This window comes from Lynx canadensis, chromosome D1, assembly GCF_007474595.2.
Source record: "Lynx canadensis isolate LIC74 chromosome D1, mLynCan4.pri.v2, whole genome shotgun sequence".
In the NCBI taxonomy this organism is placed as follows: Eukaryota; Metazoa; Chordata; class Mammalia; order Carnivora; family Felidae; genus Lynx; species Lynx canadensis.
The window spans coordinates 43,821,532-43,837,613 of NC_044312.2; the positions used below are offsets into that span (position 1 = coordinate 43,821,532).

At 35.6% G+C, this 16,082-nt stretch overlaps 1 protein-coding gene across 3 annotated transcripts in view; it reads left to right on the top strand.

Annotated features, from left to right (window-relative positions):
* NOX4 (NADPH oxidase 4) overlaps nucleotides 1-16,082 on the top strand; it is a 165,705-nt gene that overhangs the window by 133,832 nt on the left and 15,791 nt on the right. For all 3 annotated transcript variants that reach the window (XM_030333009.1, XM_030333010.1, XM_030333011.1), the window contains 2 exons: nucleotides 7,064-7,183; nucleotides 9,409-9,517. In XM_030333009.1, the coding sequence (XP_030188869.1) occupies nucleotides 7,064-7,183; nucleotides 9,409-9,517 (229 nt within the window). The remainder of the gene's footprint in view (nucleotides 1-7,063; nucleotides 7,184-9,408; nucleotides 9,518-16,082) is intronic.

Below are 16,082 nucleotides of genomic sequence, written 5' to 3' on the forward strand. Positions count from 1 at the left end.
AATACTAGCAAACCAAATCCAACAATACATTAAAAAAATCACTCGCCGTGATCAAATGTGATTTATTCCTCGGATGCAAGGGTGGTTCAATATTTGCAAATCAATCAACGTAATACATCACATCAATAAGAGGAAGGATAAAAACCATATGATCATTTGAATAGATGCAGAAAAAGCATTTGACAAAGTACAACATCCATTCATGATAGACACCCTCAACAAAGTAGGTCTAGAGGAAACATACCTTAACCTACCAAAGACCTTATGTGAAAAATCCACAGTGAGCATCATACTATATGGGGGAAACAGAGCTTTTCCTCTAAAGTCAGGAATAAAATAAAAACGTTTACTCTCACCACTTTTATTCAGCATAGTACTGGAAGTCCTAGCCACAGCAATCAGACAACAAAAAGAAATAAAAGGCATTCAAATTGTTAAGGAAGAAGTAAACCTTTCACTTTTTGCAGATGGCATGATAGTATAAATAGAAAAATCCTAAAGACCCCAACAAAAATATACTAGAACTGATAAATGAATTCAGTAAAGTCACAAGATACAAAATCAATGTAAAGAAGTCTGTTGTATTCCCATACACTAATAATGAAGTGGCACAAAGTGATACCATTTACAATTACACCAAAAACAATAAGATACCTAGGAATATACATAACCAAGAGATAAAAGACCTATACTCTGAAAAGTGTAAAACACCGATGAAAGAAATACAAAATGACACAAAGAAATGGAAAGACATTCCATTCTCATGGATTGGAAGACCAAATATTGTTAAAATGTGTATACTACCCAAAGTAATCTACACATTCAATGAAATCCCTATCAAAATAACACCAGCATTCTTCACAGAGCCAGAACAAACAATCCTAAAATTTTTTATGGAACCACAAAAGACCCTGAATAGCCAGAGCAATGTTGAAAAAGCGAAATAAAATTGGAGGTATCACAATTCTAAACTTTAAGTTATATTACAAACTGTAGTAATCAAAACAGTATGGTGCTGGCATAAAACAAACACATAGATCAATGGAACAGAGTAAAAAATCTAGAAATAAACCCATGATTATATGCTCAATTAATCTTTGACTAAGTAGAAAAGAATATACAATGGGAAAAGATGGTCTCTTCAACAAATGGTGTTGGGAAAACTGGACAGCACCATGCAGAGGCATGAAACTGGGCCGCTTTCTTAATGCTATATACAAAAATAAACAGAAAATGGATTAAAGACCTAAATATGAGACCATAAAAATCCTAGAAGAGAGCATAGGCAGTAATTTCTCTGAAATTGGCTGTAGCAGCATTTTTTTAGATATATCTCCTGAGGCAAAGGAAACTAAAGCAAAATGAAATATTGAGATTACACTGAAATAAAAAGCTTCTTCACAGTGAAGAAAACAATCAACCAAACTAAAAGGCAACCTATTGAATAGAGGATATTTGCAAATGACATATCCGATAAAGGGTTAGTACCCAAAATATTTAAAGAACTGATACAACTCAACATCTGAAAAGTCAAATAATCCAATTAAAAAATGGGCAGAGGACCTGAATAGACATTTTTCCAAAGAAGATATACAGAAAGCTAACAGACACATGAAAAGATGCTCAACATCACTCATCATCAGGGAAATGTAAATTAAGAGTATAATGAGATACCAACTCACACCTGTCAGAATGGCTAAAGTAAAAAACACAAGAAACAAGTGTTGATGGTGATGTAGAGATAAAGGAACACTAATGCAACAACAACTGTTGTTGAGAATGCAAACTGCAGCAGCCACTCTAGAAAACAGTAATGCGGTTCCTCAAGAAGTTAGAAATAGAACTACCCTACCATTCAGTAATCACACTACTGGTATTTATCCAAAGAATACAGGAACACTAATTCAAAGGGATACATGCATCCCTATGTTTATTGCAGCATTATTTACAATAGCCAAATTATGGAAGCAGCCCAAGTGTCTGTCGATAGATGAATGGAAAAGAAGTGGTATATACATACAATGAAATATTATTCAGCTGTAAAAAGGAATGAAATCTTGGGTCCTGGGTAGCTCATTTGGTTAAGCATTTGACTTAGGCTCAGGTCATGAACTCACGGTCCATGAGTTTGAGCCCCACGTCAGGCTCTGTGCTGACAGCTCAGAGCCTGGAGCCTGCTTCAGATTCTGTGTCTCCCCCTCTTTATGCCCCTCCCCTGCTCTCTCTCTCTCTCTCTCTCTCTCTCTCTCTTTCAAAAATAAATAAACATTAAAAAATTTTTTAATAAGAATGAAATCTTACCATTTGCAACGACATGGATAGAGTTAGAGATTATAATGCTAAGAGAAGTAAGTCAGAGAAAGACAAATACCATGCAGAGACAAAACAAAGCAACAAAGGAAAAAAAGAGAGAGAGACAAACCAAAAACAGACTCTTATAGAGAACAAACTGATAGTTACCAGAGGGGATGTGGGTGGGAGGATGGGTGAAATAGGTGATGAGGATGAAGAGTACACATACCATGATGAGCACTGACTAATGTATAGAATTGTTGAATCACTATATTGTACACCTGAAACAACTTTAACACTGTGTATCATCTATACTGGAATTAAAAAACAAAACTTAATAAAAATAAGGAAAAAAAATCAATGGAAAGGTACGAAAAAACCCCAGCTGATTATCTAAGGTCCTTCACACCACATTCCCATCAACATTTCTCATGTCACACTGGACCTCTCAGTTGGCCTGACAGGGCACTGCAGGTGCTCTTTGATGCCATTAACAAAGAGCATTTCTGATATTGGTGGCCTTGTACAACTCTTAAGCAGACTTTTTTCTGTGTCACCACATTTCAGTGGTCCTTTTTGAAGCAAGGAAATCAGATATTGAGAGGACAAGTATGTGGCCCATGATCCCAAGCCTAGTAAATGTCTAGAACCCTGAATTCTTGTCTTCTTTCTAAAACTTATTCTGGAACATCAAACGTGGGGAGGGTGTATGTGGGGGGCGGGGTGGGTGGGTTGTAAAGCAAACAAGTAGGAGAGAGGTGTTTTTCATGATTTTGCTCTTATCCTTAGCTGGTCACATAACATGTCTGTCCTTGTATCTGTTTTTTTCTTATAAGAAGCAGACACAAGTAAAGAAGTGGGCAGCACCATAATTGAGGAGATATACTTGTCTATCTCTAGGACTTTGCACAAAAAAGATTCTTAATAAGTATATGCAAATGAAAGATGGGTTAGATAATCACACCAGAGAGAAGCCCTCTCCAAGGACAGGGATATTTGTCTCTTGTTCACTGCCATAATTTCCAGAGCCTAAAAAGTTCTTTTTATTGGATAGGAGCTAAAAATTTTGTTAATGAACAAAGGACGGGGATTGATCCAAACAGAGTGTCAGTCCTGATAAAGAAAAATTCATAAATAAAGTTAGCAGGAGATTGAATGAAGAAACTGAGCTGAAATTTCCCGAGAAGAGTTTAGCTGGTGTGAACATATCATTCAGCCAAAATGCTTTGTTTATTTATACTTCCTGTTATTCCTGCTGGAAAGATTCTTTTTCCAGGTGTTTTTGCATCTTGCCCTTTCACTTCATTCAGGTCTTTGTTCAATTGCCTTATGCACAGAGACTCACTCTCTGACTATCCCTTTAAACTGCCTATGCAAAATTTCAAGCATATATAAAAGTAAACAGAACAGTATAATGCATTTTTATGTAACAGTCACATAACTTCAGTAATTATTACATATTACCTGTTTTTAAAAGCACTTAGCACTCTATGACATTATATATATTTTTGTGTCTTTATTTATGGGCTAGCTCCTCTTCCACTAGAATCAAAGAACCAAGGGGCCAAGGACTTTTTCATCCTTGTTCATTTCTGTTTCCCTGACACGTCAAACACTGTCACATTACAGGTGCATAAGAGTATTTGTTCAATGAATGAATGACTAAGAGAAGATTGTACTAGGTGTAATGGATTCTAAAGTAGAATCCTCCATTGCTGTAGACATTTGCAATCTGTTTTTGCAGTTGAAGTATTTATTTTTAAGCCCAATTTTCTTATTTAATGTTTATATTCTAGATTTGCTTACATGGTGAGAAGTGGTAGAATCAATTCACATATGTTGTTTCTGAGCCACGGATAATGTTGAGATTTCTATCAATAATCTAATGTAGTAATCTTTAGTTTTCAAATATCTTCTAGTAGCTTTGTTTTAAGGTTGCTCTTTTTCTGTTTAGTGAAAATACCTTTATAAAATGAAAATACGCATTGCACTTGAGGAGCTAAATACATTTAGATAAATATAAAGAATCCTATCCTAAGTTCTGCTTTTTAAATACATATTAAAACCATCTGCCAATTTTATCTCTGATGTTTTTAAAGATATTATCTTTAAAATTTTTTTTGAAAAAAAATTATTCCTTTTTAATGTTTATTCATTTTAACATTTATTCATTTTAATGTTTATTCAGAGAGAGACAGTGTGAGTGGGGGAGGGGCAGAGAGAGAGGGAGACACAGAATCTGAAGCAGGTTCCAGGCTCCAAGCTGTCAGGGCAGAACCTGATGTGGGGCTTGAACTCACAAAGTCTGAGATCATGACCCAACTAAAGTTGAATGCTTAACTGACTGAGCCACCCAAGTGCCCCAAGAAGATCTTACCTTCAAAAAGATCAAAGCATTGTAGTAATTTTTTCATCCTCCAATCCATTTAATGTGATTTTCATATGAAGATGGAAAAGCTCTGGTAAGGTCATTCTTTAAAATGTTTTAAAAAAATGTTTATTTTTTGAGAGAGACAGAGCATGAGTGGAGGAGGGACAGAGAGAGAGGGAGACAGAATCTGAAGCAGGCTCCAGGCTCTGAGCTGTCAGCACAGAGCCTGATGAGGGGCTCGAACTCACGGACCATGAGATCATGGCCTGGGCCAGAGTCAGATGCTCAATTGTCTGAGCCACCCATGCACCCCTCTAGTAAAGTCATTTTTGATGTCATGGTGTCAGTTTTATCTTTGAGTCCAAAATAGTATCACAGAGCTAGTTGGCACATAGTGCATGTTTGTTGAGTGAATAATTTATAAAGTATGGATAAGATGGATGTAGTAAGAATTGGTATATTGTGTGTATCTGATCTGTCAATATTTTCTGAATTTCTGCTGTGTTTAGAACACTACCTTAAGCATTCAAACTTTGGTTATTGTTCCTTGAGGTACAATAAGTAGGTTTTTTTATTAGATACAGTATTTTTTAAAGCAGTACTTTTGCAAAGTCCTTTGAGGATTTAAATATAAACCCTATACGTGGTGGTCATGATGGTCTAAGCTCTGCTATAGTAACTAGTCAACCTTGAAATATCCTGAAAATGTGATAAGACACAAAACAGACTTATTTCTTACTCATGAAGTGACTTTTGTGAGTCAGTAGATCGAAAACAACTGCTTCAAGTGATAAGTCAGGGATTCAGTTGCCTTTTGTCTTCTGGTTCAACTCATGGCTTTTAGTTCTTCTCATAGAGGGGACAACGCTTTTCTCTGCCTTATTCTGGAAGTAGCAAGTATTGCCTCTACTCACAGCCCAGTGGTCAGAATTAGATATATGGCTCAATATAACCACAAAAACTTCCGAGAAGTATAGTCTATAAGTACCCAGGAGGAAAGGAAACCAAATCCTGACATGGGTAGTGGTACACAACTTAGACTACATGCCATAGAGCTCAGAGGTCCAAAGACTGTCCATTCATTAATTCATTCAGCATTTAACCAGTAAGTTCACAAATGCTTGATATTAAATGATCTATCATCGCAGTCGTTCCTTACAATAAAAGGTACATGTATCATAACACTGACAACATAAATATACTTCGGAGGACAGTTGCTATGTTTTAGCAAAGTTTATATATATATGTAAATAAATATATATATAAATATATATATAAATATTTATATATAAATATATATATAAATATATATAAATATATATATTTATATAAATATATATATAAATATATATAAAATATATAAAAAAGAGCATTAAAGTGTCAGTGCCTTTAACATATCTTTAACATTAAGATACCTAGAACAAGGTAGTTTTTTAGAGGCTATATTAATTTTACAGCCATCAAAGACAAGTATTAAGCCCATCAAGTCAACATTTTAGGTACTAAGAAGAAAGAAAAAAAGGAAAGGGAGGAATAAAGAGATGCAACTTTCAACTGAGACAGCTTCCTTCAGGGAGCCTTCCAATTTTTCCGGTTGTACTTCCATTTACGTCACATCAACAAGTTCATAGTCACACAGTCAAAATAAATGCAATAGATTTTAGGCAGTGTAGTGTTTCAGCTGGTCACTTTGCTTCCCTGAATAAATTAATAGTTTTGTTATTAAGAAAGTATGGAGGAAAAATATTAAGTGAACAATTAGCAAGTTTTGTTGAAGTTAAGGATTTCACACACACACACACACACACACACACACACACACACACACACTTGCTTGAATATACAATCCCAAGTAAGTGGAGATTCCTTTGAGATTATTCTCCAGCTGTTTCTATACTAATAAATCTCAATAGGGAAAGAGGAGGAACAGTTTCTTTATTTTTTTCTTCTATTACTTTTCTGTTCACTTAGTAAATGTTTCTGTAAATATTGCTACTACTGACTTTGCTATTGAAGAGAACCCTTACTTACTGAATTTAGACACAGTAAACCAATTGATATTTTAATTTAATCAAATATACTAATATGATCAGAGCTTTAACTTGTCCTTAGCTATCTGTCATGGTCCTATAAATGCTTCTCTATACTTTTAATTAATGTTAAAATATTTTTTTTTATTTCCCTCAAAAGGGACGGCTTAGAAACAGATGTACTTCTTTTAGCATTGAGAGTTTATACATAACATTTCTTATTCCTTTAGGTTTGTCAGTATGAGAAGTGATGAAATAAGGCCTGAGCCATACAGAGCCTAGAAATTGGATTCAGCATGTTTGCTACATACTACAGAGAATTAATTTAACTTCTTTTCATTTTTCCCACCTTTGTCTGCCTTCTCCACAGGCTGTACATTGATGGTCCATTTGGAAGTCCATTTGAGGAATCCTTGAACTACGAGGTTAGCCTCTGTGTGGCCGGAGGCATTGGAGTAACTCCATTTGCATCAATACTCAACACCCTGCTGTATGTCATTTTGATCCATTTTATTAGTTCAAATAGGGAACTATCAATATTTCAAACATCTCCCATTTAGTATGAGGTAATTCCTCACAGAATTTGTCTACAGTAGTCCTCCCTCTTGCACACAGGGAATACATTCCAAGATCCCCAGTGTATGCCTGAAACTGCAGATGGTGCTAAACCCTACATATACTCTGCTTTTTTCTGTAAGCTTAACATCAATTATGCACAATAAGAGATAATAACAAATATTAAAATAGGAAAATTATAATATACTGTGATGAAAGTTTTGTGAGTGTGGTATCTCTCTCTCAAAATATTTTATCGTAATGTAGTCACCCTTCTTGCGATGAGGTGAGATCATAAAATGCCTAGGTGATGAGATGAAGTGAAGCGAATGATGTAAGCATTGTGTGCTGTTGACCTTCCGACAATATGTCAGGTGGAGCAGTGATTATCTGCTTCCCTGCCGCGGATGACCGTGAGGGTAACTGAAACCACAGAAAGTGAAACCACAGATAAGGAGGCACTACTTTACTTGTTGTTCATGGAACTCCATTTACTGATTGATGAGGGGAGTAATTCGGTGTTTCTCAATATGTGGTCTGTGGCTTTCAGCATGCTCTCTTGTAAAACATCACAATTTGGCATTCATCTGTCCTTTTTTAAAATTATTTTTTAAAAAGTTTATTTCTTCATTTCTGTGAGAGAGTGAGCGAACAGGGGAGGGTCAGAGAGAGAGGGAGAGAGAGACGGAATCCCAGACAGGTTCCGCACTGTCAGCCCGTAGAGCGCGATGTGGGGCTCCATCTCATGAACCGTGAGATCATGACCTGAGCCCAGACCAAGAGTCAGAAGCTCAGCTGATGGAGCCACCCAGGCTCCCCATTCCTGTGTCCTTTGAAAATTATTCCACCAACCTTCATTTCTCTACTTCCTCATAAATAGTAAGTGGTACTGTTCATCCATTCTGTCAACAAATACTTTGGAGCACCTACATGCCAAACCATCTTATAGGGACTGGTAATACAGTCAAGAATGAAACATAGTCCCTGCCCTTAAAAAGCTTCCATTCAGATGGAGCAGGTGAAAAATAAACCAGTGAGAAATTCATAATAACATTATTTCAGAAAATATTAGAACTATGATAAAAAGAAGAAAGGATAATGGGATAAAAAAATAAAGGGTTGGGGTTATTGTAGAATTTTGGTCAGGAAAAGTTTTTCTCTGGAGTTAACAAATGAGCACATGATGCCTTGGCCTATTACTCAGCAAAGTTATAACAGACTGAAGAATAAAAATTTCAAATATGAGACTGCTTACCGAGTAAATACTTTTTCAGTTATTTTAGTTCTAAGGTTATAAGCAAAAATTAATTAATATTAATTTTCATGAAAAAATAAACATAATGGTAAAAAATTATTCTCAAATGTATTCCATTCACTTTTCAAGAAGGCACAATTTGCGTTAAAACTCTTTTATGGAGTACTAAAACAAGGAATAATAAAGTTGAAATGATGTGTTTGAATGATATTCAATTTTAAGTGCTTGTTACAAATTTGGGACTTTTTGGAGGTTCTTAGAAAAATAACCATATTCCAAGCCAGGAATCATTTGCTTCTGAAAACATACTGCAAGTTATTTGGGCACTCCAAGTTAAGAAAAAGAGAAAATATTTTCTTAACCTCAAGTCGACTTCATAATTATAAATAGGAATCCAGACTTGGAATTATGAGTTACTGGAATGCATTACATAGTAGGTGGCTGTTACATCTCTTTCTTTAAGGATTATTGAGAAGGGGATAAACAACCAGCTTTCTGGAATGGTTTTGGCTCATTTTGCCTGGAGGCCAGGACACGACTGATGTCCAGTGGAGCCCTGCTGAGTGATAGAATTCACAGAAAATAGAGAACTTTTTTCTGAGATGCAGGGTTCATATTATTCTGGTCCAGGAGTTTATTGCCTTCACACTGGAAATGGGTGATCTGCATATAATATTCACAAATAATAAACACTTTAATTCATGGAGTGTATCATTCCTCTGAGTCGGTATATTGCATTTTAAATTCGTTTGAGAGCTGTAGCAAGTCCTATGACAAATGATAAAATGTAAATGACTGGTTTTTCTGTGGGTTGCTTGCTTACTAATGAAAAGCAAATTTTCAGATACAGGGATTCTTAATTTTTTTTTCATCCTAATCCCTGCTGCGTTCTTTTAATTTTACAGGGATGACTGGGAACCGTACAAGCTCAGAAGACTATATTTTATTTGGGTGTGCAGAGACATCCAGTCCTTCCGTTGGTTTGCAGACTTACTCTGTGTGTTACATAACAAGGTAAAATTCGGTTGGTTATTTTTTTCATTAAAAATACTATTTTTTTTCAAGTGACAAAAATAATACTTATTACAGAATAAACCAGGAAATATGCAGATAAGTTGAAAGAACGAGAAAAAATTCTTAAGAGAACAGGAATAGCATGTTAATAATTTAGTACGCACATTTTCAGATGTTGCTATCTGAGAATATGTGTATATATCTATGGTATTTTTTAACATAGAAATGCTCATATTTGTGTTTTAATGTAGAATATTTTAACCTGGAAATGTAGGCTTATGGTCCGTGAGGTATGCATATGGGGTGATGAGGGAAAGCATGTAGAGGGCCACATCAGCAGGCGGTTGCTACTATACTTTCCATCCTTCGTTCTGTTAGCTCTAATCTCTTATTTCCGCCTTTAATATTCCAAATGGACCATCACCAAACTTTTGGCACACTAGGCAGAATGTCAAAAATCCCAAATTCTAAGTTTTATTTCTTAAATAAAAAGCAGGCCTCCTTCATCTATCCTACATGTAGGTTTTTATTTATCTGTTGATATATAGATCTTAATTTTTGCAAATTATACAAGTAATACAAATAAGCATTTTTGCTATAAATTTTTTCTTTTTAGTTGTAGGATAGTTGACATACGGTGTTTTATTAGTTTCAGATGTATAGCATAGTGATTTGACAATTACACATTACAAACTGCTTACCACAATACATGTAGTCATAATCTTTCACCATAAAAAGTTATTATAAATTATTGACTAGCTTCCCTATGCTATAATTTTCATCTTTATAACTGGAAGTCTGTACCTCTCAATCCTTTTCACCTGTTTCATCTATACCACAACCCCCCTTCCCTTTGGCTACCCCCCAGTTTGTTCTCTGTATTTATGAGCCTATTTCTGTATGTTTGTTTTGTGTTTTAAAAAATTTTTAATGTTTATATTTTTGAGAGAGAGATAGAGTATGAGTGGGGGAGGAGAAGAGAGAGAGAGGGAGACACAGAAACCAAAGCAGGCTCCAGGCTCTGAGCTGTCAGCACAGAACCTGATGCAGGACCTGAATTCATGAGTCGTGAGATCATGACCTGAGCCAAAGTTGGACACTTAACTGACTGAGCTACCTGGGTGCCTTATTTGTTTTGTTTTTTAGATTCTACATAGAAGTGAAATCATATGGTATTTGTCTTTCTCTGATTTCATTCACTTAGCATAATACCCTCTAGGTCAATCCATATTGTTGCAAATGACAAGATTTATTTCTCATTATATATATATTATATATATAATATATATATTTCTCATTTATCTCTCTCTCTATATATATATATACATATGTATATAGGAACATTCCATTCATGTATCGGAAAACATTTAAGTTGCTTCAAAAATTTGGCTATTGCAAATAATGCTGCAATAAACATAGGGGTGCATATGTCTTTTCAGATTAGTGTCTGAACTTTCTTTGGGTAAATTACCCAGTAGTAGAATTACTGGATCATATGGTATTTCCATTTTTAATATTCTGAGGTACTTCTCTTACTGTTTTCCACAGTGGTTGCATTGCCACCAGCAGTACATGAGGGTTATCTTTCCTCCATGTCCTCATGAACACTTAGTATTTCTTTTTTAATACTAGCCATTTTGACAGATGTGTGGTGATATCTCATTGTGATTTTGATTTGCATTTTCACAATGATTAGTGATGTTGAGCATTTTTTTCATGTGTCTCTTTGTAATCCATATGCCTTCTTTGGAAAAGTGTCAAATCATTCAGATAAACCAAATCCTCCCTTAATATTTTCCTCACCCAATCTGTGTAACCAGAGGTAACTCAAGAGTGTTGTATAAATTCTACCATACTATTTGTATTGTTCTATGAATTGCTTAGTTTAAGCTTATCACTATGTCTTGAACATTTTTAATAATAGCACTTAATAGAGTTACCTCATTCTTTTTACTGCTATATTTTGTAATACAGATGTACTTAGTACTTTATTTAACCATCCCTTAATGATAGATCTTTTTTATTACAAAGAACACTGCAGTGAGTATCATACATGTCTTTGTATGCAGATATTCATTTATTCAGTCTGTCATTCTGTCACTCATCAAATAATCACTCATTGCCTGCCATGAATCACAGACTGTTCTGGGACCTGGAGCTACATTGGAGAACAAAACAAAAACAAGTTTTTGAGCTCATCCTAAGTGGGGAAGATAGACAACAAACTACTAAATACATAGGATGCCTGATTCTGATTAGGACAAAGAAGAAAAAGAAAGTGGGATAAAGCAACAGAGTAAACCATAAAGGACACACTAATTATATATTGTGTAATTGGGAATTCAGCTCCCAGAAAGGTATTTTAGCAGAACCCTTAGTGAAATGAATGAGCAGACTAGGCAGAAATCTTGTAGAAAAGGGGATCTAACTCCATAGGCTAGGGCTCTGATGCAGTCGTATGCTTGGTAGTTTGGGAAGATGAAAGAAATCTGTGTGGGCAAAGCAAAGTAAGAAAGGGGGAAAATAGTAAGAGAATCAATCAGAGAGAGACCTGGTGTGTATGATGTTTTGGAGGAAAAGTGGATGACATAAAGTCTTTGGATTTTATGCAAAAAATAAATGGTTTCTGGAGATAGAAGAACTGAAAGCAAGGATTTGAACAGATATTTGTACACTGGTATTCATAGCAGCATTATTCACAATAGCCAAATAACCCAAACGCCTGGTGATGGATAAAGAAAATGTGGCATATACATAGAAGGGAATAATATTTCTTAAAAAAGAATGAAGTTCTGAGAAGTGCAGTGTGGATGAACCTCGAAAATGTTATACTAAATGAATTAAATCAGACGTAAAAGGACAAATATTGTACAACTCTGTTTATATGAGGTACATAGATGTCTAGTTCATAGACACAGAAAGTAGAACAGTGGTTGCCAGGGACTCAGGAAACATGAACAGAGGGTTATTGTTTGGTGGGCATGGGGTTTCAGTTTAGAAAGATGACACGGTTCTGGAGGTGGATGGTGGTGATGGCTGCACAGCAGTGTGGACGTATTTAATGTCATGAACTGTACACTTAAGGACAGTTATGTATATTTTACCACAATTGGGAAAAAAAAGTACAGATTCCTGGGACCTACCAGGGACCTGCTGAATCAGGAGGGGACAAACGGGAGGGATGAGAAGCCATTGAAAGGATTTGAGCAAGACTGATATAAATGTAGATCTTGGAAGTGTGTGTGAAAACATCAAGCTCTGGGATATTGCAGTTTCTGGAGGCACAGAAGATGAATTACAGCCAACAAAGGAGGCTGGTCAGACTGGCCAGTGAGTTAGCAGGAAAACCATGAGAGAGTTCTGTCTTTGAGGCTAAAGGAGGAAAAGCTTTTAAGAGCAAAATCACCACTCTTTGATTTGTGAGTATTTTTTCCTGGGTTGATCCCCAGGACTGACTTTCTGAGTTGGAGGTTATGAGGAGGTTGTGAATGAATTTAAATTTTTAATATATACTGATAAAACACTCTCCAAAGAGAAATTTTCATTTCTACCAAAGAGTATGAGAGACATTTATTTTAAAACATTATATTACCAATCTTGTTAATTTCTACCAATCTCTTAAACAGTGAGATCTCATTCTATTTTCTCCTGAATGCTAATAAGATTGAACCTCTCTTCATATGATTATTAACCAGTTGTATTACTTATGGGATTTCCTAATTCTACCTTTTGTTTTTCTAATTTTTTAATCTTTCTTGAACTGATATCTAAAACCTGTACTTTTTTTTAAATAAAAGGCCATAATTGGATCCAAGATGAGGAAAGGCACATTTGAATAATAGATGTTGTATAAGGCAAGTAGTAGGGAAGGAAAGGATTAAAGGAAAGACAAGAATGTTAAGTGGCTGGACCTTCAAAGGAGTTGAATCTTAAGATTTATGTTTTCATTTCAAGTTTTTTGATGGATGTGCTTTATCCTTAAGATTCTGTGGAGTAAATAATATACAAGCTTTAAACTAGTGTAAACAATACAGTGATGACTATCTTCTATACACACTTCTGCACCCAGATTTTGATTTTTCACATCAGCGGGATGAACATTGGTCCTTCAGTTTTGCCTCTAAGGATGATGTGTTTGCAACTGTGTTACCAAGTTCAGAGTGTGTGTGTGTGTGTGTGTGTGTGTGTGTGTGTGTATGTGTGAGAGAGAGAGAGAGAGACAGAGAGACAGAGAGACAGAGAGATCAACTGCAATACAGCATAGTGACTTTACATACAGTTTATGTGAGAGTAGTGAAAATGTTTTTGAAAACCAATGAAAATATAGAGTCTTTCAATCTTGTTCCCACTGTGTTTCACATTATTCTAGAATGCCTAAGACAAAGTTACCTTAGTTGCCCTAGTGACTGTCTTGGTGTCAGACTATCTGCCGTGATGACAAATGTGGATCTTAAGTGGATCTTGCTTGGGCAGATTGTCCCAACCTGGTGAATGAAGGAGACCACGGGGCCAGATGTCAGGTGGTCTGGTACCAGCTCTGCTAATATCTAACCACATGACTTACTCCAAGTCACTTCATCTCTGTGGGTCATATTGGCAAAATCAAAATGAGGGATCAAGGCTACATCAGGCATTTGGATTCTGTCATTTACAATGGAACAGTGGTTCTACCTCATATGAACTGCAAGTCCTTGAGTAAATCACTTAATCTCTATAAACCTGATTTATGCTTTCAATTTGTAAAGGAGGCTACCAGCACTTGAAACCTGATGTGAGACTTAGCTTTAACATATCTAAAGTATCTATCATTTTGAAGGCATTTAAGAAATGATTACCATGATTCCTCTTAGTGATCTGTAAAGTTCCTTCCAGGACTCACATCCTGTTATTTTTTATTTGTGAGAAAAATAAGGAAGGGTGATAGGCAGGAGAAGCAAAAATGAAGAACATAATATTTGTGCATGATCCTACAGTCCAAATCTATTTGCAAGATTGTGTTGATCCATATATTTATTTTTTCCCTTATTTTTTTTCCCTTTTCCTTTTATTTGTAGAAAATTGTTCCTTTAGTAGATATTATTATCTTCATTGAGGGGTAGGTTAAAGTGGAGACATTGACATCATTAAAAACATCATTCACATTTCCATAGTTCTTACTAGGGGCTGTGGGTACCAAATACCAGTTATCGATGCAGGAGTCATTGGACTGATCTCAGAACAGCATCCTGGTAAACATTTAAGACAAGAATCAACAAAAGCCATGTGTTTTTTGAGGTGCTATTCATCACTGGCATCTAGAAACTTCTGTTTTTTTGGAACTAAAAGTCATAAATCCTCATTCAGTTCCGAAAGGGCCTAAAAATGAATTTAGCATTTGGCTGTAACTTGAGGCAGCTATTTGATGGTATATAATTAACGATTATATTTTAAGAGTATGATGGGAGCTGAGAATGATCATTTATCACTTTTAAAGTAAATATGTTTTTATTGGGGCTTTATAACTCAGAGTTTCCACCTGTCAGAAAATGTATAGTTTTACATCTGAAAAGAGATGATGACATTCAGCCCTACCATTGTCCTGATGAAAAACCTGAGGCCTAGATGAGTGAGTAAATCCTTAGAAGTCTCAGGGCCAATATGGGAAGAGAGACAAGTCACCTGCCACGTGTTCCTCCCACGGTAAATGGGGCCAGAGGGGTGATGAAACCCTACTTAACCCCCCCACCATTTGCAATGTGCCTTTTTTTTTTTTTTTTGCATTCCTGAAACTTCTACTTTGAGTCCCAATGTATCATTTTTTATATTAAATTAAATTAAATTAAATACTTATTTTTAAATTTTTATTTAAATTCCAGTTAGTTATAACAGACACTGTAATATTAGTTTCAGGTGTACAATATAGTGATTCAGCACTTCCATACATCACCTGGTGCTCTTTGCAAGTGCACTCCTTAATCCCCATAACCTGTTTAACCTATCCCCACCCCACCTCCTCTGTGATAACCATGCAGTATAGTTAAGAGTGTATTAAAAAAAAAAGTCTGTTTCTTGGTTTGCCCCCTCTCTTTTTTTTCCCTATGCGTGTTTGTTTTATTTCTTAAATTACACATATGAGTGAAATCATATGGCATTTGTCCTTCTCTGACTTATTTCACTTAGCATTATACTCTCTGGCTCCACCCATGTCATTGCAAATGGCAAGTTTTCATTTGCTTTTATAGCTGAGTAATATTCCATTGTATATATACCACATCTTCTTTATCCATTCATCAGTCGGCGGACACTTGGGCTGTTTCCATAACTTGGCCATTGTAGATAATGTTGCTATAAACTTGGCCACTGTAGATAATGTAGATAACGTATCATAGTATAATATAGAAATAATACTTTGAATCAGTGGATCCTCTTGCTGCAGTAAAGTCCAACAAAACATTACCATCTAAAGCAAACCCGCTATGCTGATCTCTGTTCAAGAAATGGTTTGTCTTTTGAAGAAGTGCTGTTCCTATTGATGCCTTTCCTGGGATCCACACCTCAAACACTCCTCTCTGTTCTCCAAGGAGCC